This window comes from Ptychodera flava, chromosome 6, assembly GCF_041260155.1.
Source record: "Ptychodera flava strain L36383 chromosome 6, AS_Pfla_20210202, whole genome shotgun sequence".
NCBI classification, from domain to species: domain Eukaryota; kingdom Metazoa; phylum Hemichordata; class Enteropneusta; family Ptychoderidae; genus Ptychodera; species Ptychodera flava.
In genome coordinates this window covers 3,220,385-3,246,041 of record NC_091933.1, presented here as the reverse complement: position 1 = coordinate 3,246,041, position 25,657 = coordinate 3,220,385, and the positions used below count along the sequence as shown (strand labels likewise).

Genomic DNA, 25,657 nt, shown 5'->3' with positions numbered 1-25,657 from the left:
CGTGTATAGAACCAGAAGTGACTGTGAAATATAGGGATGATCTTTTTGATGGTATATGTACATTAAAGTTAAACTAAATTGCTCTTCAGGACATTTTTATTTGGGATAAGAAAAAATCGGAATATTTAACCATTTCTGGTCGAGACTATCTTCTCCTTAAGAGCTGCTTTGACCATTTAAGCATTTCATTAACTGCTACGCTCTTTAGTATGTTCACTTTAAATTTATTATTAAATAATGGAGCTGAGGAAAACCTGTAAATTGTTCTTTAGCCTTCAACTTTATTTGCTCTTGTATCCTACAGATTATCACATTCAGATTTGTATAATTACAATGAAGGTTGCAAGGTCTTATTTTCATATAATTGCTGTCAAGTGAGGTGTGGTCAACATTCAAAAACTTGTCATATCACCTTGGACACACATACAGCAAAGATAAAAATGTTTCCATGTGAATTTCTGTCTCATGAATATTGAGCTTGTAAATCTTCACATTTTATGTGGCGTAGTCTTCAGGTGCAACAAGGTGAGTCTTTGAAATAAAACTGAATTAGAAATTCAGACACATTCACAGCTCACACGCACATGATTCTAAATGAACACTTACTGAACAGACTACCTTTTGATTTTATCTCATTTATTCTGCAAAATGAAAGTTAAGACTCTTTTACATCACCAATGACATCTGAATACGATGAAAAGAAAAATCTGAACTGTCAACAGTTTTGCTACGTATTTGGCAGAAAATGATACAATATTGGCCTACAAACATTACGCTGGCATTTTCTCAGTAGCAGCTCTCTAGATATCAATTCAACAAACAGTAAGAAAATTGACTAAAATAAGTGAGAAAATGCAAAAGTTGGCTAAGGTATCAATAATTGAAATAAAAAAATAAATTCAAAATTCTAAAAAAAAATCGAAAGACATTATCACAACTTGCCAAAAGATTTAGGGGCTGAAGGATTCCACCATGCTCACAAAAACCTGTGAAATACATTTGGGATACTTAAAAACAAACCTACATGCATACTGATTGCTATTACAGCATTTACAAAGTCATTCACTGAAGAAAATAAATGCGTGATCATTGAGAAAACTCTACAATGAAATTGCCACACTAAAATCATATATCAAAGTACAGCAACATATTGATTATTTATTGATCTGTTGTTACATTTAGTGACATCAATCAATTTCATGCAGAGGGACAGCATAATGGCAGTCTGTTTTGGAAATGTACAATCATCTCACTTCATTTTAACAGAATTTTGAATAAGAGAAATGACAACACTATGGCTGCAATGCACTTAACCACTGTCAACAAAGAACATACCCTGAACAGTGCAACAGTCCAATTGTGTATTTGAATATACCACAGGTAAATGTTGAGGGGAGGGAGGGGGTGTTGAATTGTTGGTTAATCTGGTTAGCCATTCTTGTTGCATTAATCCCAGGTAGCTGCACTTTTGCCGCATTTTTTGCACATTTAACATACTTTTTGTCTCCCACATTTCAATCACTGTAATGGTAAAAGTACCCGCAACTCACATTTTCTCAATTGGTCAAATTCAAAGTTTTTCCTCATAAAAAAGAGATTTTTGAAAAAAGAGCAATCTTGGACTTTTTCAATTTAACAAACAAATTTTAGGTTTTTTTCAGAATAATTAAACAGTATATCACAAGATATTTGTTGAACACAGTGCGCTCTTATTGTAAGATCAAAAATGTCCAACACACCTACCACTTATTATAGCACAACAGCTGACAAACTTCGTCCGCAAAACCAATCACAGACAACACAGGACTTATGTTAAAACTTAAAGACAGAAATGCATTATCTACTTTGGTAATTACAGTTTTTTTTTTCTAAGAAGTCATTCAGGTTGTTGTACTAAATGAAGCCCAACTGGCACTTGGCTGACAGAGCAGATCACCTACTATTTTCCTAGATACAAAAGTCAACTTTAAAAATGTACAATTACATATCAGAAACCATTTCTCCATTCTCCTCACCTAATGGGTGTCAGCACTGTCTCATAAACTGATACTTGAAAATGCTTCTCAAGCACAACAACATACATTATTATATGCAATTGATAAAAAAAAAACATGAAAATAATGCCAGCAGTTAGTGCACTTGTGTCTCTAGAAATCAAGACCAAACAGTGCAAAACCATGCAGTAACAGGGATGCATAGGAATAATTGTTTAAAATGACATGTACAGTGACATACATAAGGATCCTTGATATTAGTGCCTGACATTTTAACACAGATTAAAGAATAATGCAGTAAGCTGCTAGAACGAGAGCTGATAATTATTTATAGGTTTTTTCTGCTTTTTATACAAAATTCAGTCACATACAATACCATGACAATATCATCTTTAAAGCAGATATGTCTCACAAAATCATCAAAAAAGATTGTTATCTTACGACAATGCAACAAAATTCAACTTTTATAAAGGCAACAGATTAACTACTGTAATAGCTTTGAAGCAAAATACCAAAAGATTGATTTTTTCCATTCAATTTAGTACTTTGTAACCTAAAAATAAAACATTCAATTATTTCTTTCTGGTTCATGGGTATTTAAGTCTGAAAAAAGCCTATACATGTGCTGACGAAATCATCTACAGAGTAAACAAAAAGGCACACAACATTGAAGTTGTACAGTATTAAGTAATATTACAGGTAATGTACACCAGAGTAAAAACAAATTTCTTGGGTCAAAATTTCACAATCACTCTATTTTGAAATAGAAATACGACATTTTAGAGACCTGTTGAGCAATTTGGAGTATTTATATATATATATCATGTTGATAACAAAATCTCTGACACTGATGGGCACACTAGGAAATGATTCTTTGTACTTGATTTTCTGTAAAAGATAAAGCTGAAAATCTCATAAAATTGTCCTCCATTTGAAATCTATAGTACGTCCCATTTGGATACAAATATTTGTTGAAGTCCTCTTCTCTTTATAGGGGGAGAAACTGAACAAATGGGATGAAGATACATATATAGAACAGCTACAAATCTTATGTTCCCTTTCTATCGTCTTATAAAACTACAGAAATACAAACATTTTCATATGAAAATCAACCATGGTCGGTGTTTCAACTAGGTGGCTTTCTCCTCATCTCCTTCAGCATCGTCATCTATATCCTCTGCAGAAAAAGGAAAAGGAATGATTGCATAACGAAGGTCAAACTACAGTCTATTAACTTCAAATACAGAGATGAAAATATACTGGATATGAGGCTAAAAGTGATTGAACTTTCAGTCACACTATCTAGCAAGCCGTATTGTTTCAGTAACGTTAAAAGCAAAGCTGTTCCCCCCCTTACGGCCCCTTGATGCAAGGCTTGTTGGTTAGTCCCTATGGATGCGGTCCCAGAGGCATATAGATTTGACTCAATCTATCCATTTATCTGTGCATCCATCTGTCCATGCATCTGGAGCAGTTTCTCTGACAAGTGTGTACAAGTTCTTTCAAACATGGCACAAAGATAATACACTATTGCATATACATGCACATTAATTTGTTTCACAGTAAGATCAAATATGGCCATTTTGTTAAAATTTTTTCTAAAATCATTAATTATGCAAATAAGCATAAAATATTCAAGCCTAACCCACCACAAAACTAATCAGTTCTTGCCATTCCTAAACAGAATCTACTTATTAGATTTCATTCCATTCCTATCAGCTGTTCCTGAGATACCATACCAATAGACAGACATTGGTGTGGCATTAGCTAAGGCCAAAATTGCGTCCCCACCCGCTAAGGTTTTTAAGATTTCCATGAAAAACACACACAGTGTATTTGAATGGGAAATTTTAGGACATGGCCACTTAGCTTTTCTGAACTAAAATTTTGTTACAATTTTTTATTTGCTGCAATCAAATTACATTGTGTTAATTTTCTTCTGTGTTTTTCTGCCGCTTAGATGCGTACCTTTTCCCATTTAGAGTGGACGCAAAACAAAGAATTTAATTACTTTGGCCTAATGTGTGTGAACATGCAAGCTTAACATACATCTTGAATTTCGATGAAATGGGATCACATGTAAAAAGTCTGCTAAACGCATGCTAACTATTTACATGCAAACTTGCAGATTTGCCATGATTTCTTTTGCATGGAACTTTTCTCTAACATGCCTCAGGGCTTGAAATGTTTTTTGTCTTGCCTAACCACTGGACAGGTCTAAATAAATTTTACTTTGCCATACAAGAATATAACCGTCCTGTGAATATTTCATAGTCAGTTTGACAATGTATCTTGTTGAGCAGAATCACTTTCTTTATTTTTATACAACAGATCAACTTGCTGGCAGAATATCAATGTATTCTTTCCTTATACCTAGATCGCATGAGATGTAGTGTTTCTTACGTTTCAATATGTCACCATTTGAGGTAAAAAATCTTGTCGGATGATTGATTGATCTTTTCACTTTTAACCAAAATTATGTGAAAAATGGTGAAAATGCATCAAATTAAAAATATTATAGATATATGATGGAGCAAGAGACCAGAATACCTGTTAAAGACTAAAAATAACAAGAGTCTCTGTGAACTTTTTTTCAAATGTACCTGTCTATGGCTTAAAAATACCTGACAAGGACACAGTGGACACAAAAACAAGCATCATTTGTAGCCCCGTCTTCTTACTGAAGGTACAATTAAAGTCCTCCCTTGAATATTGCCCACAATAATAATATGTATTAAAATTCTTACCCTCCTCCACTTCTTCATCACCTTCCTCATCTCCAAATTCCCCTTCTATGACCTCAGCATCATCTGCAATCAATGGGTAATTGTATATCAATCACAAACTAAAATGAATGAACTTGGTGTCTTCTTGAATGTCATCACTCTACGTATCACTGTGATAAGCCTAAATCATAGGCATTCATATGATGCTGATCATTGCGGACACATCCATACACTTGTTTGAATGCTGAGTGGACTTTATATTACTGTTTACTCTGATGGTACAGTAAAGTCCTTGGTCTGTGTACATGTTGCTGAATCATGATAAATTTAAGATGACAGGCAGATACTGGTCAATTGACGATGCTCTCACATTGTTCTGAATAACCTGGCTTGTTGTGAATTCTCCAGTTTGCACAGTCTGTTCAAACCAAAATATTTACACATGACTACATTTCCTTCAAAATGCAGAGAATGGTCAGCTTTTATTAGCCCTTGTGGAGAAGGTGCTATCTGCAACTTCACATTTTGATAAAATATGAGGAGCATGCAGTAAACAAGATTCAGCTATGATGTGCTACAGTGTGTTGGTTACTGAAAGAACTCTGGACAAATAAAAGAATGTCCTTCACAGAAAAACAGACATGACATACCATCATCTTCGTCTCCTTCCACTACCTCTTGCAAATCCTCCTCCTCCTCCTCCTCCTCCTCCTCCTCTTCCTCCCCTTCCTCATTTCCTTCTTCATCTGAAAGCACAACAGGCTCATCTAACTCCTCCTCTTCATCATCTTCCTCACTAGAAACAACAGAAAACAAATCCTGTTTGGATTACTTTCCTTTTTGCATTTTTAGAAGGCAGAAGGATGACCAAAAAACCAAAACTTTTGCTTCCAACTGATGATTAAATTCTATGATTGAGAAATGGGCTCACATTACAAGGTTAATTCAATGTTTGTCCTTCAGTGAAAACATACAGCAGTTGTCATTTGCGTTCGGAGTTTCAATGTTTGACACACATGGATTTCTTGACTGTAAGTAACAAGTTGTTTTACTCTGGTACAGAGCATCAAAGGATGTGCCAACTGCCACATGTTTTCTTGCCATGCTGAATGTTACAAAAATACACTGTAGCAGAACTTTTACCGTTCAAATATGTGACAATTACAGTACTTTTTTTCCAGATTCAGTTGAATGATTAGCTCCAAACCTTCGCAGTCTCGGTCAACCCATGGTCAAACACACCTGACGATTCATCCATGGGGCGTTATTTGTAAGGATGTCATTTTTTATTGGGAAAATTGGAAAAAAAAATGCAAAAATTAAAGCTAGTCATTATTGACATGACAAAAAATACAGTAGTATAGAACCCAGAAGCCTAGCTCAAGGCTTGCTTCTAATTTGTTAGTTGTGACCGAAGGCTCATTTTTTAAGGCTTCCTATGAACCCAATATCAACATCTAGTGATACTCATTGTCGACCACTGCGATATACCAGTTGGTGTAGTTTCTAGGGGGAGTTACTGAGCTAGTCTTGCTTAAATAGTACCCAAATATTTATTACTGTTGTTGCTGTCAATGGTAAATTCTTTTCACCATTTGTACACATGATCTGCAAAACAGGTCCCCTTATCACCACAAATCTCTACGTATTTCGTGAACTATTTCTTGTTGGAGATTACTGCTGGTTGTCCCTCAACGGATGTACATTCTTTCCTGTGTTTTGTGCATTCTTTTGGCGGCTTACTCCAAAGCAACAAGTATATAGGGGGTCACTGATTGAGCAAAGTAAAGAAAGGTAGCAAAATCACGATTGAGGGAAAAAGGAATAGCAAGGGTGCTTCCTATGAAATTTAATATCAATAATCATGAATACACTGATTTTGAAATTTAGCAGCTTGTGGGTGGTAACTCTCATTTATAATACTGGTTTGTGAAAAATTTCAAGCTTTTTATAGCAAAAAAGTTACATTTTACAATAATTAAATAAACTTTGTGCGCTTGTGTCTTTTAAGAGGTGTTTTGCCAGTTAAAGGGAAACCTAAGTCCAGCGACATTGACTGTTTATCCCTTCCAAAATCACCCTTGAATAAAATGCAGCTCAAATTTGCAACATAATTGCACGCGCCGACGACTACGGAGCGACGAAAAGAGACATTGAAGTAGACGACATTTATGGAAATGAGCTTGGAATTCCATGGGCGCGAAAGGGCTCATGGGAGGAGCGTGCGTGACGTCATCGGCGATACACGAACGTGTGTAACAGCTTACCAAAGCATTGGAGTCTATGACTGCAGGAGTGCAGTTCTGCACGTTACGACTCTTTTATGCTCAGTAGCATAAAACATAGGGCCAAAGTCCCTGAAGCTACTATAGACATGGATACATGACTGTATGAAATTATCTCACTAAGGTCATCCTAGGGACTTGTAAACCAAATATTAAAGCTGTCTGACCAGCGGTTTTGAAAAAACAAGCGACTCAACAGTTGACAGAGCTCTGCTGTGTTATGTAGAGAATAACCTTTTGTGACACATGTATTGATGAAGAAGGTGGATATCTTTGATAGCTCATTTCATGATGGCCTCACCAAAAATGGAAAAAAAAATTCCGTAAAAATACAGATTTGCATATTTTATCACAATTTTAACAAATCTAAGTTGGGTTATCCCTAGGGACCTGTATACCAAATAACAAAGCTGTCTGACCAGCGGTTATGAAGAAGAAGATTTTTTACCAAAAACGCCTTTTTTGGCATTAATTTGCCTATTTTCAACAATTTCAAAAAATTAATAAGAATAGTTTCTCAAAATCATATATTTTATCTACACAACAAATATCAAATCAGTAAGTACTGCAGTTGTCAAGATATTTGAGTGGACGGATGCCTAACAAACGGACATACATACATACATACATACATACATACATATATACATACATACATACATACATACATACATACATACATACATACATACAGACTGACGGTGCACGCCGGACGGATACCCATCGCAATAGCTTTTATAGACTATATTAGTCTATAGTAGCTAATAAACGAGAGTTAATTACATTTTAATTAAAGTAAACAAGACTTGCTTAAATCAAGATTTACGTCATAAAAAACAGCATATATGTATCTGTCAGGTTATAAAGAATCTTAAGCTGGTTATCTTTATCAGTATTTCCATCCTATTAACAAAGCACATTTTAACTTTCAAATTAACATTGTATAAGTAAGTTCTGTTGAATAAGTTGAGACTGTGCGTACTCAGAGAAAGCACACTGAAGAGACAAATGTTTGAAACTTAAGAAGTTCAAGGTCATCAAAAGCATTATAAGGAATCATGTAACACTTTCATTGCACTGTTTACACAGATTGCATAGTTGCTATAAATAGCACATGAGCAATCTTACAGCCCAGCTTTACCATAAAAACCCTATCACTTTGACCACTCTTTTAATTGACCACTCTATTTTTTACCTCAAAGAGTAATTTTATTTTATCCTTACCAAGTCAACCATAAATGGAAATTAGAACTTTCTCTATCTCTATTTATTTGACCACCCTATCATGACAAACTACTATGAGCAATTTCTTTTAGATAACATACAGGGCACAATAAATGACGGTTCAGAATATGTCAAAGTTGGGATTCAGGAAAGTTGCCTTTACATGTTTTAATCCTCCAAGATGGTAGGCATTTCACTATGAACTGTCAAAAAAACTTTCTGAAAATTCTACACTAAAATTATTTTGGCTTTGATGATTTCCCAATTAATTCAATTATTTAAAATCATATTAATTATTTTTTTCTGGGTGAATTGATAGGGTTTATACAGTACAAGGATTACATACAATGTAAGTCAAATTTTGACCAAAAATGACAAAAAAATTTCCTTAAAAATACACCTTTGCATATTTCATCACAATTTGAACAAATCTAAGTTGGGTTATCCCTAGAGACCTGTATACCAAATAACAAAGCTGTCTGACCAGCGGTTATGAAGAAGAAGATTTTTTACCAAAAACGCCTTTTTTGGCATTAATTTGCCTATTTTCAACAATATCAAAAAATAAAAAAAAACCGTTTCTCAAAATCCTATTTTTCATCTACACAACAAATATCAAATCAGTAAGTACTGCGGTTCTCAAGATATTTGAGTGGACGGACGCCTCACAAACGGACATACATACATACATACATACAGACTGACGACGGACGCCGGACGGATACCCATCCCAATAGCTTCTATAGACTATAGTCTATAGTAGCTAAAAATGATTAACTGTTGTTCACTTGAGTGCAAAAATCAATCAAGGAAGAAAAAACTGAGTCAGCTTTTATTGTCGTCCCACAGAACAGCTTTTTCGAAGACAGTGGCTAAAAGAAAGTCGGGCGAGTTTTAAAATCTTTAAAAGATAAAAAGTTATGTTCTACTTCTTTCATGATGATTGTTTTATAAGGGATTTCGGGATTCTGATACCGATACAAGACTATACTACACAATGCGGTTCGTATCTTGACATGCTGAGTCAGCCTACTATCGCCGGTTTTAACCAGATAAATATTAATATTGGCGATTTCGGGACTCTAAAATCCGAGGACTCTAAAATCCGAAGACGGAAACTACACAAAGCGTCTCTTATCTCGACAGCCCGGGTCTGCGAAATCGCCGATATATACCCAATAAATATAGGCAAATTTCGGGACTATATCTGGTAATATTGATATAACAAGATATACTGGAATGACTTCTCGCCTATTGTGTCTCGTCACAGCGGGTCTGACAAATCGCCGATATTATATTTACCCGATAAATATCAATTGCGCCGGGACTCCTAGGCTAATGCAGACGATTCAGTGTGGCTGTTTTCGGACGACCTCGGTTTTCGGACATTTAATGACATGCTGTTTGTTGTACTCACTTCGCTCTGTATTGATAGTGTTTTACAAGTCATGTGACAGCATATTAAGTCAAGTGACGCTGTTGTCCCTTTTCGGATATTTTTTCGGTAGAAGCTATTTCGGGCTACAAACTTAGCCACACCGTTCGATACAAGGTGTCGAACGCAACACACAGAGACAGCCCATGTCCGATATTTAAGCGCCATACACGTCGAAATAAGCTTATAGTTGCGTCGTCCATGGATTAGACGTAACTAATTTATCACATATTTTTACAAACAGTTTTCTAAACACATCGAAATTGAAAATCGGGGGTTTGAAGTTTCAAAATATCAATATTTAGCCCCTATAATCACATTCGAAATACGACGTCCGATTACTGCGATAGCAGTCCAATTACTACGCACTCAACATGGGGTCAACAATTTGGCAACTTTGACCCCCTAAATAACACTTCCGTCCTGTTAACAGTTTGAGGATAAGCGCAATAAAGTTTCGAAGGATATGGTAATAAGATTTCGCAGTGCTCGTCATTCATGAAACGGCTTTGAGCGAAATTCACTACCCTGTCCGAAAACTGTCACTAGATTTACTTGCACTGTGTGGTGTCGGCACGCCGGGTCTGCGAAATAAGAAATTTATCCGATAAATATTGGCGACTTAGGACTTTAACTCTGATACTAGACGATACATTGTCAATTGAGGGTAAATGTCCGATGTATATCGGAGATTTCACCACCTAACAGATCCGACTACCTCTGTCCGACTCTAAGTTCAAAAATAGCATCCATGGCCGGTAGTCAAGAATACTGTATGTTTTACATTATTAGATTTATTCATGCACGAAATACATGTTTTACATGCAAAGCATTTGTTCATTAAATGTCCACACGAACTTTCATACACTACTATCGGGACTTCGTCGAGAGAGCCGATCGGATATCACCGTGAGTTTGGGAGGCCTTGCACGAATTACATTCTGTACAGGTAATACATTTTTACTTGGCGATCGATCGGGACTTGAACAGAGGACATATCGGACATCATCGGGAGTTTTGGCTGGTCTTGTATGAAATACATTCTTTACAACAATAGACGATACTGTCTTTTTTAAATAGCGGGCAATATATCGGAGATTTCACCACTTTGTAGATCCGAGTAAGCCCGACTTCCTAAGTTCGAAACAAACTTCGAAAAATAGACGACACTATAGATTTGCCGAATCGCGAATAAATATTTTCCAATACATATCGGAGATTTTGCAACCTTAAAGTGTATGTCCCGCATAAATTCAAAGTTAATTTTGCTTAAAATGAGCCATGCTATATGATTTTGCCACCCCTACTTTATCAAATAAATGCATCACCCCAATGAAAACGACGCGGTTAAATATTATTAAAATGCAATATGTTGTGCGATTTGAAGTTAGCTGCCATTCGGGTCGTTTCGGAATTCGCGGGCATTGCCACCGGAAATGACGTAACTAATAGAATGTACGAGTGAGTGTGTTCACCTCGGCCATAGCGAATGCTTACCGCTATGGCTTCAACATGGTGAGAAGTTACGCCTTTGGTGGCTGAAGTAACTGCAGCCATTGTCAGTTTATTGCATTTTAGGATGATGTATTAGCCGCATTTGACAAAATTACAAGAAAGGGTCGGAAAAGAGGCATTCAGACAAGCGTTTTCTGCGGTGCACATTTTCGAGTGCCGTGACTTAGAATAACACGGTTCGGAAGCCAGATGTACGGTAAGATAGACTTTAATTCCTGGAGTTACTACATCGATTATGTAATCGCAATGCCGTACCAGTACGACCATTGTCACCAGAAAGCTTCGCGTGTATCATCATCAACTGTGGACAAGAGCAAGAACAGCAGCAAGACTGCGACAGGTTGCCCAAAACATGTCAAGGATGCGGGGGCCGCGGAGAAGTATGGCCGTGTTTACATCCCCCAAGACTGATCGCCGATTCAGATGCTTTACGAAAGTGATTGTAAATAAATAAATGAATACAAGTACTAGATCTCATGCATGTGTGACTCTATAATTAGTAACGTTAGGAGATATCTAATTTTATATTCCTAAAAAGTTTACGTAGTGATTGACTGACTCTTTGCGAGACTGAACGATAGGTTGTGTATAAATACAGCACGGCGCTGCCAGTAACAGTTAACAGGGACACGTGTAGCATGCAAAGAAGTTTATACTGTTGACGAAGCAGTCGCGTTGTCGTCATCTGTTCCCTTCTGCTCGACTAAGTCTCCCCTAAAATATTTTAGCTTCTTTAAGAATTTCGCAGTCATGAAACAATGAACACTGTGCTTTATATCGCTGACACTTAATCAAGAAAAAAAAACCCGCGGAAGCGTAGCTAATCACTCCGTCACAGAAATGGCTGGCTGAGCCGCCCGGCCTCGGGTGCCAGTGTGCCCGATATTAACATCATGTCATTTTAATTTATCTCTTCCCGAGAATTTGGCTAGACATGTCTTTACGGTCACATATTTTAAAAGTGCCAATGTTCATGTGAGGTTTTATAACACCAAACTGAAGATTTTGCGGCGAGAATACTACCTTTGGTGTTTATGCTAACATGACCCTCAGCCTGTTCCACTTCCAGCTGTTGATAGGAAAGATGTGTGTTATGAACGGTGGACAATTTTCAACTTGATCTCTACTACATTTATCTACAAGCGACATGGCGTAATTCAAATTTTTATACACAGATTTTGAACGAGGCAATTTGTGTTGAGAAGTAAGAATAAGGTGGGATGGCAACTCCAGACTTTTATTTATATTTTGTTAGCTTGCGGTTGTGTGTACGGTAGTGCACTGGTGTGTTTGACTGTGGTCACGGTGGGCTTGTCAAAGACGCGACGGTCAACAAGAGTTTCGCTCTTGTTCTCGTTTAGGTTAAGGTTCCGACTGTTAAAATTTGCAGGCCTGTAAATTCTGAACAGCTTTGTCATATCTTCTGTGACGATGATATTCTCAGTTGCACTGCTTTCACTCATGAAATTATCACTATCTCCATAGTCAATGCACGAAGTCGCCATCACCCATTCTATTAGTGACGTCACAGCTACTTGCGCCAAAACGGGGCGAGCTCGGCAATTTCCGGAAAATGTCGCCATGATGGAAATCGAAAAGTGCAACTTTTCCCGTGTTTTCGTCGAAATAACATAATACAACGTCTAAAAACCGCTCAAATAAGCTTCAGTTTGTTGTAAATGTTTGTTTTATTAATACCAATTTCATTGACAACCAGAACTATAGTATATGCCCCAAGTCAAACAAAAAAGTCTCAAAATGTGGCAGGACTCACACTTTAAAGATCTGGCCAAGCTCGACTTACATGGTAATACCATAGACCCTCGAGGGTCTATGGTAACACATACAATCAGTCAATCCTTCCGTATCATTCACGAACCAAAAATTAATTTTAGGCGACTGGTAAAGAAAAACTATGTATCGTTGAAGGATCGCAGGGTCACTCAGTGTCTCCAATTCAGTTCGGGGTCTGTACAAGCACAGTGACTCCCTTCGTGGAATCATACACAAAAGCAAACAACCAAATATGAACGATGTGTGGAGATGCTTTCATGATATCTTGGTTCAAATTAGTATGGTTTGATTTCAGTCGGGGAAAATTAATACTCGATGTCAGAAATATCGCTGTCCGAACTCTCCATAGTCGTCTTACAAACGCGCTGAACTGTTTACAGAACTCCTTCAGCTGCAGGCTACAATCGTCTGTATCGCCGATGACGTCACGCACGCTCCTCCCATGAGCCCTTTCGCGCCCATGGAATTCCGAGCTCATTTCCATAAATGTCGTCTACTTCAATGTCTCTTTTCGTCGCTCCGTAGTCGTCGGCGCGTGCAATTATGTTGCAAATTTGAGCTGCATTTTATTCAAGGGTGATTTTGGAAGGGATAAACGGTCAATGTCGCTGGACTTAGGTTTCCCTTTAAAGAAATGTGTGAGTTGAACATAAATATCTAAAGACTTCCAAAAATAAAATACCGGTACACCCATTTAATGTGGTTTTAAAGTTCACCACACTGTTATTACTTCAATGATTTACACAGTTTCACTAAAATTTCAAAAGAACAGGTTGACAGCACCAAGGATCTGAGAACTTATCCTCATACCAGCAATAGCTAGCAATATGCCATAGCACTGTTTTGACAGGCTAGATGGCTTTTGAAGATCAGCTACATTCAAGCTAGGGGGTCTTGTCTATATATGTAGGGTATATGGAATTCAGCATGTAGTGACATTCTGAAGCAGGGTCTTGCTGGCTACAGATGATCTGAGTGTAGTTTGAGACTCCTTCTGGAAAAATTTACAGAGGCAAGGATATAGCGTGTCCTCATGACCCATGGCTGTTATTTTAGAGGGACATTGTTTTTAATTTTGCATCAAAACACTGCTTTCTAAGCCTGTAAGTTTCAGCTGTGGGTCCAATTAGCACAAATCCATGCCAAAGTAGCTGATCATGTTGCTAATATGACAATATTTGTGTAATTGTAATTAACACAAAAACTTAGCACTATTGAGATATAATGTACATAGTACATGAATGATGAATATTCTCATTGATAATGACTCATTTTCAGTTAGTACACATTCTTAATGACTTGCAAACACAGTCAATTTTCACTGATACACCTTGCATAAATATGTTCATTTTGGAAATGAACTTTAGATAAATATAGACAGACTAAAAAGATGTGTACTAGGGAGTTGACGAATTGCTACCTAGCAGAAAAAAACAACACTGCTGCCAGTGATCAATGTTGCATATTCTAATGAAATGACCAGCACTTTGAATTTGTCCCTGTATTGGTAAACCAGGGACCCGGCTGAATGCAACTCTCAATTGTACAAGAATTATAAAAAACATTGGTCATTGGTCATGAATATTGCATAGCATCCAAAGAGCTTGTTAACAACATCTGATGGTAATCTAATTTATCTTAATTCATTTGTCTTCTTTGTTTTTTCATTTGTATGTGTATCTTGTACAATTTGTTCCCTTCTGGAGGGTTGCTTTCTATAGGTGTCAGTCACCTGTGCGACTCATCCTGACATCATGTCAAAGCTGAATAAATAAATAGATAAACAAATGTACAACTGAGAGAGCTTGACCATGGCCATGCCCAGTACTGCCTGAAATGAATTGTCAAAACCAAACTGCAGATAGGTTGATGTCATCCTCTCCCATCCTAAAGTTTTAACGTTTGCAATAAATGTTTTCACTTTCAAGATTATTACAGATAGTGTCAGCAATTATGGATATGATATGTCTGCATACCTGTCACCTTCATCTTCCTCATCATCTTCCTCATCGTCTTCATCATCATCATCGTCATCGTCATCTTCATCTTCCAAACCATTTTCAACCTCAACATCCGGTACCAGGTAATATTGTAATGGATTTGGCCACATATCATCTTTGATAACCTACAGTTAGTTAAGAACATTTCTATGGCATGTAAAATCTGTATCAACAGTTTTCCACAGCTTTCTCTAGATGAGTAGAGGAACACTTACAAATAATGAATAAATACACAAATCTTTCATTCTAAAATTGGATTCTTTGTGATAATTATTTATTCCAGGTACCTGGGCAAATTCATCTTAGCAGAAACTGCCATGAAATACTTCACAATGCTGTATCAAACTCCATAATGTATTGGAGTAGATGCAAATGATTTTGAATATATGGATCATGGCTGACACATATCATACATGATCTACCATGAAATGCATTAATCCACTGATGAATTTATGGGATACGATTTGAAAGCATGTACAGCATTTACACACTTTGTAAATTTAAAGCCCCAGTATTTGTAACTTTTAACAATTTTTTTCATATTTTTGATTAAAATGACATCCTCAGCATGTGAAAGTAGACCATAATTAATACTGAATCGCATGGTTTGCATGCCCAGCCCGCCTCACGATTAACAGTAAAAGGAGTGAAAAATGACTTCTTGTCCGGACCAGAAGTCAGCTTTGTTGACACACGAAACGAAACGTAATCACACCACCGCGCATGCTCAACCACATCTATGCAAGTTTTACTGTGGCGTCCGTAGAAACCATACGCTCTTCGAAAAGGTCTGGTCCATCGAAACTGGAGACTCAGCTAAAAACGCGCGAAAGTTGGGTGAAATACCGGAAAGATATAAATATGTAAGTGTTTACAGATTGTTCCGACTATAATGAGCCGTGCAAACAAACGTCTTGAACAGCTAAACTAACGATGGAGGCAGTCGATTGTAAGCTTCATGCAAGGCACTGCACGTTGTGACCGATGGTACGGAGATCAAGTTTGCTGAATGAATTGAGAGAGAAAAACATATATGAATAAAAATTCAACACTTCACCATTGTAATCATTGAACTAGTCGTTTCTTCCATAATGGAGTATAATAAAAACTTCGTTGAAAATAAATGACGGGACTGATTCTGCTCCGTCTACTCAAACGAAGTTTTGTGTACGGCCAGGCTACGCTGCAGGCAACACAGCCTATCAACTTCGCATATCGTTGCCGTACGGCGTAATTGAAAACGCTCAAAAGGAAAAATTATATCTTGAATGCAGTACAAAAGTCTTACTTATTAAATTTAAAAGTATTTCAAAATAATATCGAACGTAACGGGTATATAATCCTCACAAGGACTACAGTAGTACAACAAGTATCGGCTAGCTGTGATGCGATTGAGCTCCAGGCATTGTAAGCTTAGAAGTTCGAATACAAGAGAGAACCCAGCCTCACTGCAAAGTCGTCCCTGCGCACTACGCACCCGGCCCGACAGCAAACTAACCTCTTGGTTTGATTCTGTTGTTTATATATTTTTGTATAAAATTCATGATACATATCTGACTTTCACAACTGTACAATTTGCTCAGGACTGTGAGTTTGGCTGTAGTCTACAGACGATCGGAGGGAGCTAAGGCAGGCCTCAAATTTGCATGGACAATGCCTGGGACAATTATAGACGCAGCTCGATGAGAAAGTCATTCACATAAACCTAAATGAAGTGATCAATACAAAACTTTTAAACATCACTGGTTCTGAAAATTTATGATCAACGGGTCTGACCTACGGATTTTACACTGCGACGTTGTTTTTTGTGTGTTTGGCCGGCTACTAGTCCTGTAAGGCTGTACTACATGGAGGTAGTAGACTGTACAAGTGCAGCGGGGCAGGGCCGAGATTAGTGTGGGGCCTGCAGCAAGGTAAAATTGACAGCGTCCATTGCAGAATGCCCGCGTGTTATCCTTTCTCGTTTGGGAGGAAATTTACCGCTGTATTCAGAATGCCTTTTTAACCAGTATAAAAGCTCAATAACTGATGCATCAAGAGTCAAGAGTCTGTAAATTTCTTAGCAGTAGCTCCATTGTTTTTTTTTAAATTTTCGCTGAGATACGGCAGTGCCTGTACTGGTCCCGATCGTTCTGACTCGTGCGCTCACAGCTGTTTAGGGAGCCGTCATTATGTACGATCGGGAGGGGGGGGGTCGAGAAGTTACATTAGAAACTCCGAAATTTTGAGTCACACACACCAGCCAACCATGATGACTTTGAGTAACCCCCTCTCTAACAGAAAGTTTGGCTTACCTGAGCCCATGTAACAATATGTAGGTATAAAAGCTCACCTAATAAGCAGTCTCCGACCATATAGTACTGTTAAATTTGGATGGGTAGCATGTCATTATGGTATGATTAAATGTCCAATTGGTTGTTGAACTCAAGTCACATAAAATATACATTTCTATGATAATATAAAGGATGAATTCACAACAGTTCAGTTTTGTCCTAGATCCTGTGCACTTACGTGATATCTGTCGAGAACATTTCTCCATGACCCAGCCTCTCCTTCCAACCCTGGTAATGACTGCAGAAAACTACTGTGTGACATCATCATCACCACTGTTGATCCTCATCTTTAATGTCGCTGGTGCCATTGCGTACATGAACAACGATATCATTCTCATCGTCACTATCTTCTCTTTCAAAAGTATTGCTAGTAGTAGCAGCTACTTGTAGTTTTTTGCCTTGCTTCATCTAGCTGATATTTATTTGTACTGTTAGAGTATTTATTTTCTTTTTATTTAATATGTATCAGAGTAATATATATATAAGGCCAGGAAGAAAAAATAAATTGTTCATCGGAATCGCCGCTTCTACTTTGGCGTATTGGAAATTTTTTTTTTTTTTTGATCGCGGCAAATTCTTACTTCCGCATTACAAATATTTTTAGTACTGCCGCTGGTGGCGCCCTACACTTTGTCGGGTTTTCGCGGGCACGGGATTTTGAATGAGACTTCCGACGTAGTTGACCGCCAACACGTTGTTGTGACGTCTGAATTTGGCGAATCACGACGCAAAGTGGGTCGATTTGGCCAGAAATTTCCTCGTTTTGTAAAGGTTCGTACATGTCACATCGTGAGTATTAATTTGATCGCCAACATTCGACGTGATGGCCAACAGTTAGTTCCAAAGACGCTATTCAGTGTTTGTCCTGATATGACGTTTGGCGATTTGTTCAACAAGATCGTGACAGCAGATGGACGGTGCGTCCGATTGAATGAAAATTGCATCGAAAGTATAAAAATTTACGGCAATGACAAAACACATGGTTGCGTCGATGTTAAAGTACGATCTGAAAGATGACTATATAACTTCATTCCGATCACAGTACAGTGTTGTTAGACCATCGTGTAAAATGTGTAGAGACAGTGGTAAAGAGGCCAAAACATGGGGCCAAAGTAAAATGAAAAAACTCAGATGCTAGGTCCCACCAGGACAATATTAAAGGACAATACTGAATTGTTGGATTTCAGTAATTTGCTGTACATTTCAGTTTTATTCTGAGAGAATGTTGAAATTCTTGACCGCGGAGTGACGTCACTTTCACCTATTGCTAGCGAGTGAGGTGAATTGGGATTTGACTATACAGGACGTGAACAATGCAGAAATTATGTGACAAAGGACAGAACTTAGTGTTTATCATTGACATAATGTTGAAACTTTGAATACTGGTGTAAAGGTTGAAAAATTCACACTTCAATATTCTGTTCTCACGGCAGTGTGACGCAAAAATGACGTAAAATCCGCAAGTTCCCGGATGTCCGCGGTCAAGAATACTCAGAATATGTTGTGCAAACACTAACTGTGAATGTAATGGCCTATGTTATTGTTGGGAAATATAGTATTGAATTCAGTTACCAGTATCAGTGTTTCTTGTCTGAGATATTTCTGGTAAAAAGGGAAACAATTATCTTGCCTTGTCTGCATCTGTGCAAAAATGCCAGAGGACCGCGTTTACCTTCGGCCTAAAAAAAAAAAAAAAAAAAAAAAATTTTCGCTCGCCGCTCCAGGGACTTGGTCCAAAAAATCCGATGAACAAGATTTTTTTTTTCTCTGGCCTAATCAACTAATCATTATGTCATTGAGGACAGAGTAAGACAAAGAAAAAACATTTTGAGCACCCCCTTATAACTTTCAATTTTTGAATGACCCCCAGGTCGTAAATACTGACGGTTCCCTTACTTGCTGCCAAAGGCCATCGCGTTCACTGCATTCAACAGCCTACCATACATTGCCAAATTATGTTGCTTCGATTTCGCAATCACCTTGCCGCTAAAGCGACAATCAGCTGAATTTATTACTTCAAGTTACTCAATTTTGATAGTTATTTGCCTACAGAAGTGAGCCAAGTGTATATAGTGTCGTCTTGATTTTACATCGGTACCCGGAGTTCTGAGTGACCAACTGCAGGGTGCGCATCGGTGCACTGCCGACTGCAGTTTGAATAATCCGTATACAACGCACACGGTACCAGAATAGAATGTTAGCCTCCTCTGCCAAAGTTCTGTATCCTCTGAAACACAGTAGCAGTAAGTATTTGAACGGAGAAGAACAAAATAACCATTCGCAGGTCATTCAGCCGGCGACCATGGGCGATTACCAAGGCAGTGTGGCGTGGCATGGCAAGGCCCCAGGAATGTTGCAGGCTCGATGATGTCATCAGAATCGGCGTTCTCGATCACGTGCACAGCCTACAAGTTGTCAACAAAACCCGCGCGGCAATCCAACTCGATCGGGCAATATTAGCGTTTGTATGTCACTACAGGAGCACAAATTTGGCTTATTTCTTTACTGAACAACATTTCACGATGGATGTAAGAGAATAATATGTAATTTCGAACATAAAAAAAGTTAAAAGTTACAAATACTGGGGCTTTAAAGACATCACAGTCAAACAAACAAACAAATCAATCTTTCCCAACCTATCATCGTGTATTTTCCTCCAATTGCAAATAGTGTGTCTGGACCTACCTCTGCAATGTCATCTGCTGATGGTTCTGAATGGTCACTGAACCATGAAAAGAAACTCCTCGTTTCTCTTTCTCGCTTCCTGTCTTTTGGATCTTGTGGACTCTTTGCTGTTAGATCCATTCCACTATTCCACTGTATGGTTGATGACTGACTGGCTGGTTCACCTGCAGGTGCATATTGCAATCTCATGTAATTTTCTGTCATCAAATAATCTAGCATTTGTCATGACATGGTATGGATAAACTTAAATGGAGTCACTCTGACACCTATGTGTGAATCCCTGTCAGAGTGCTCACTAATAATTACGGTACTATTTAAGAAACTTTCAGTTAATTCAGGAACTTTCAAATTTTCCAGAGTACGTCTTGTACCAAAAATAATACATTATCTTTGAAATTTTCTTGAGTCAAAAAACCGCTTTTGAGTAAGGTGCCATGGATAATTAAAATATGCGCTCTGTAAATGCAACTAATTGCAATTGGGTCAACCCCATCCCCTCTAAACGAAAAGTTTGGAAGTGCAAAATCCAATCAAGCCTCATTATGTTTTAGCATACCAACAATAAGTAATTACGTCGCTATGAAATCATGCATACGCTACTCCCCCATTCATACCCCCTCTAAAATCAATCTTTGTTCAGCGCCATCTTGACAATGACACAACCAAAAGAATGAAATATATTGAATCAGTGTATCCAAAATGATTGTCATTTTACACCTGCACTGAACTACATGCAGGTCAACAGAATGCTGGTGTAGTGCTGGTACCACACTGGCCAGGCACATGCCAAACAATATATTGCAATATATAAAACCGCATGGCGAGATGTTGTGATATAAAAACAAGTAGTGTGAATTTTGCACACGGTAATCAAAATGCAGCCAAATCCCCTCCCCCAAACACAAACATTATGTTTACTATGTGGTTTAATTATCCATGGTCCCTAAGTGGAGTGTCAAAATGGCATACAAAGTATACAGATTCCAGTCAAGCATTTTTCATTAGTCTGAGAAATACTATTACCATTCTTCTGAATCTCCTTCATGAAAATATTTATAAGGTGTAATACATGATATATGTGATAAACTTTGTATAGATGGCAAGAAAACACTGCACTCATACCTGAACTTGCAAGATGAAACTCTTTCTGTATAACGGCATTTTCAAAGAAAGGATTTTTATCAAAATGAAATTTGATCCTGTAGCCTGACTTGATATCTTCAAATTCTTCAACTTCCAATTTATTCAGATAATGCAAACATTCATCATCTTCTTCTGTGAGTATAGCAGATATTTGTGGATGGTTCAGAAACTATCCAAAATTATGTAAGGAATTACAGTTGAACGAATGAAAGATAGCTGACTAAATATTGTGGAAAAATTCATCTCTTACATTTGATGATTGATACAAGCATTTAGATATCAGAATGTAGAAAATTTTGGTTTCAGGTGGCAAAAACAAAACTACATGCATGTATAAGTAGTGTGTGTGTGTGTGTGCACATTAAGTTTATGCAAAATGTCCCGACTTTATGGTAAAACTAAATTTTAACAGCCAGCAAATTTTAGCTGCCAGCCGATTGTTTTTGCCAGCTGCCCACAATTTCCTTCATCCCTGGTTTTATTTATATATATATATATATATATATATATATATATATATATATATATATATTATATATATATATATATATATATATATATATATATATATATATATATATATTAAAGAGAGAGAGAGAAACTCCAAATATCTGAACTCCACAACATCCGAATTTGCCAATCTCTCTCTCTCTCTCTCTCTCTCTCTCTCTTACACACATAGTAAAACTCTAAATATCCTAACTCCGATCATCCGAACTGCTGTCATGTCTCTCAAACTTTTCTTTTGATCACACGGTATCCATTGTTATCTCCTCTACACAATGGCGGTGGTTCTGTGATCTCTGTACTTCTGTGGAAGTGGCTGCCTTTTAATGCCTTTCTCATAAGTTTTTTTTGTACACATACAAAGTTAAACAATGAATAAATTGTTACAATTCAATGCCTATGTGCTGTTTTATTTCAAAACAATACATATAAGATATTTTATATCCTGTTGCACTCTCCATTTCACAGTACTAAAGATTTCCCATAGTTCATCATGATTTGTACCAATGCAGATTCCCCTGTACAGTCTACCATGTCTCCCATGTGTAGACAAATTCCTGGACTAGTTGTAAAAATTCTGAAAACGTACTTTTAAGGACACCATTCTTCTCAATTCCCATTTTAAAGGATTACGAAAATTGTGCTTGATTGAGAGAGGAGATACCATTTTTGTAAATTTTCCACTGATTGTGTCCTCAGCCATACAGAATAAAGTGATGGAAAGTAGGGAGACTAGTTGCACCTGTTTTATGAAACAAAAGGTTATTGATTTTTTCCAAATAGAAAAGGCAAAAGAAATTTACATGCTAACTTTTTTCAGAGAATGACCCCTTCAGTTGGTCATAACTTGCTTCCCAAAACTGTGACATTTGTAGTACCTGCAGAATTTGCCTTTTATGGTTAATTGATGGTTTCTTTGAAATTTATACTACAATATGTCAACGTACTTTTAATAAATATATAAATAATAAATAAATATAACTAATCAATTATCTTGAGACTTCACATTATTGCTTTTATGCACAAGTGAAAAAGATATGAGAATACTAATGTCCTTGGTACAAATCAAACAGCATTGTGGGTAATTTATTGTACTGTGTATTTGTTGTTGGTGTAAGTGTGTGTGTGTACTGAGTGATTGTGTGCATTGTTTTGAACACGTAGAAGCCCTATTTCCAAACATCCAAACTATCTGTGACAATATTGATGTCTCACTCTGAATTTGGATAATTGGAGTTTTACTGTACATATAATTTTCAAATATAAACAATATGGGTACTCCAACTGAATACTTTCATCTCATACTTTTGTCATGCAGCAAGACCCGGCACTACAACATGGCAAACTTCACCAGTAAACAATATGTAACAACAGACATTATGTGGTTCACATCTAGGCCCAGGGCCAGCCAGAACTAATCCGGCAGAACATGAGAAGATAAGCTAATCTTTTGTCCGCGTTCACATTACGTTCAACGCTGTCCTAGCCTAGATCATTTGGTAGCGTCTAGCCGACCTTTGACGTTATACAGGTCACAATGGCTGTCTTCGACAACAGGACCATGTTCGTCCGTTCTGGTTGTTTTTACGATTTTTGCGATTGAGACGGGACAATTTGACCCATCGATCGCTTTTAAACGAGGTATCTGGTATACAAGAGTTAACTGGTGAACCTCGAAGGCGAAATCGACGGAGTGGTCGTCAGCAGCGTGAGGAAATTCGGCGGTCAAGAAGGCGCTTTGTGTTTCTGACAACAATGGCCGCAAATGCGCCGTGGGTGAATACGGTCGATCGGAGAATATGGACACGGTTCCGAAGTCGTAATTGGTGGGAAGATGTCGTTCTCATGTAAAAAGTGTGAAAGAGGCTCCCCACCTAACTATCCAAAATGTTTTTGTGTCGAGTTTGTGTTTGATTCGTTTCAAAAATGTGTTCCTACATTCTTATCCGATTGTTTGTGTTAATAAAAAATGTTTGTTTCGCCTCGGATATTTGAAGGGAAGTTTGGATTAGTGTGTACGGTAATGTATTGTTTGTGTGGGGAAAGCTTATGGCGAGGTCTGCTGCCCATAATCTGGCTAAGTTCTTCGTAAAACATACAGGTCTTTCTTCCCCGACCGCTTGTCCTATTATTATCAGAAACTTTTTTGAATTCGGACTTCAAATGTTTCATCTTACGTTTGCATTGATCTGGGCTACGATCAAACCCATGCTCTGACAAACGCTGTGAGATGGTATTGTAGGCGATTCGATCCCTTGACGTGCCGTCCATCAGATTTTTCACCATATCTTCGTTCCAAATGCCTAAAAGACACTTGATTTCTTCCGTAGCCCAGTTGACTCCTCGACTCGCCATGTCTAAAATGATACTGAATCGTCGAATAGGTCAAAGACTACACTGCATGTCAATTACAGAGGGTGTCAACTGGGACCTGAGTCGGACAAACGCGTTCACATACGCTGTTCACTGCTCGGCCAGAGACCTGGGTCGGCCACAAACCACCCCTCTCGACTAGGACAGAAATTGTCCGGACAGTGGCGGCCAGAAACCGTTCACACCTGTTTTTTTGGTCGGCCACGAACCTGGCTAGGACAAGGGCCTAGTCTTTTTTTGGCTAATGTGAACGGCCCTATTATGTGCCAAGTGCAATTGTTAACACTGCTAAATATGAACACTGGTGTTTTAATATCATTATCGACAAACCTATCATGGTACATTAAGTGTTTATTGTGATGTACACAGATAATAGCCTATGAATACAACATCCCATACACTTGTAGCGGTTACGAGAGATATGTGAAGCTCCATCATTCATAAAGATGTGTCGATACTACTACCAGAACACCGCATAATAACAACAGAAGATATCAAAGCACTAAGCAGTCTTTACGATGTTGCTCAGAGTTTAATATCAACTTTATTGATATAGTATGTGCCTTTACTATGAACGTTATCGCCACACAATCAATATTTGTAAACTATGCCCTAGGTCTTACAACTAGGCTTTTCGAGTTTACGTTCACGGCGCGGTACAGCCTTCGACTAGCAGTGAATGGCTTTCACACCTTATTAATATTCATGAACCAGCTGATTGAAGCGTCCATGATCGAAACAACAAACCAACTGCCATAATAATTGTAAACATAAAAGAAATTCGCACATAGCCATTTAAAAATTGCCTGTAAGCGCCCGCCTCTTATATTTTCTGTACGGCAAGTAAACGACACGCTTTTTTATGGAAAATGCAAAATTTACACCCAAAAAATGCGTTTCTGTGTTCTGAGCGCGCACGTGTACACCTAACAGCACAATGTACTAGGGCTAGGTACTGGAAATTAAATTCGTCTAAAATTTATAAACTCAAATGCTTGAAAGGATACGGCTGTCACCCAGAATTTCGGAATCTTCTTTATCAGCTCATTTCTTTTGTCGAAATGCGGCCTTCTAAGGCGATTATACTTTTGCTCCACTTTCAGGATCTCTTCACTTGCCTGTTCATTGAGCGCGTCTATCTCATTTTGACAAGCGTCAATGTCTTCCAACACTTTCTGCGTCTCGGCGTCGTAATCTTTGCTATCGTCGCCTTCTGAGCTAAGAACGACCAATTCCGTCTTCTGCTTCTTTGCAGGTGTTGGGCCACTTTCACTCATCTTTCGCAGATCGATTCACTGATGAGGCAGGATGCAGCAACTCCAGGCAATGCAGTTGCAGTGTAGTAGTATGTACACACACACTTAGAGCGGAAGTAGAATTGTTGTATACTTCCCCGAAGTATCGCCGCGACCCCAGCGCAATTCGCTAGCTGAGCAATAATAGACGACATCTGATTGGTGAATCAGTGATGTCATGGCCGGCCCTGGTATAATTTGACCAATAGCATAAGACAAGACGAGAAATTAATTCCAACCGCGAAATAGTAAACCGGGTTAAATATCGAACAGCATCCTGTATCTTTTAACAAAGTTATCAAGTTTAATTTAGTGTGACATTTTGTTGCAAAGATAATTAGCTACGGG

The 25,657-nt window shown here is 37.9% G+C and overlaps 1 protein-coding gene across 1 annotated transcript; it reads right to left on the bottom strand.

The window, feature by feature from the left end:
• Nucleotides 1-619: 619 nt before the first annotated feature.
• LOC139134605 (protein SET-like) lies at nt 620-25,452 on the bottom strand. The gene is made up of 7 exons (XM_070701526.1): nt 25,022-25,452; nt 21,114-21,303; nt 19,992-20,155; nt 14,950-15,098; nt 5,371-5,516; nt 4,742-4,804; nt 620-3,171 (listed from the first exon to the last, which is right to left on the bottom strand). Exons 1-7 carry the CDS (start codon nt 25,289-25,291, stop codon nt 3,125-3,127), a joined length of 1,029 nt encoding a protein of 342 aa, XP_070557627.1. The 5' UTR covers nt 25,292-25,452; the 3' UTR covers nt 620-3,124.
• Nucleotides 25,453-25,657: the final 205 nt, after the last annotated feature.

Bases quoted from the DNA above. Each gene is read 5' to 3' on its own strand.
- LOC139134605 (XM_070701526.1), bottom strand. From the start codon at position 25,291: ATGAGTGAAAGTGGCCCAACACCTGCAAAGAAGCAGAAGACGGAATTG. The intron at 21,304-25,021 runs GTATCCTTTCAA...AATTTTGGATAG, and splicing joins CGAAATTCTGGGTGACAGCC to TTTCTGAACCATCCACAAAT. The intron at 5,517-14,949 runs GTATGCAGACAT...TGTTGTTTCTAG, and splicing joins GAGGAAGATGAAGGTGACAG to TGAGGAAGATGATGAAGAGG.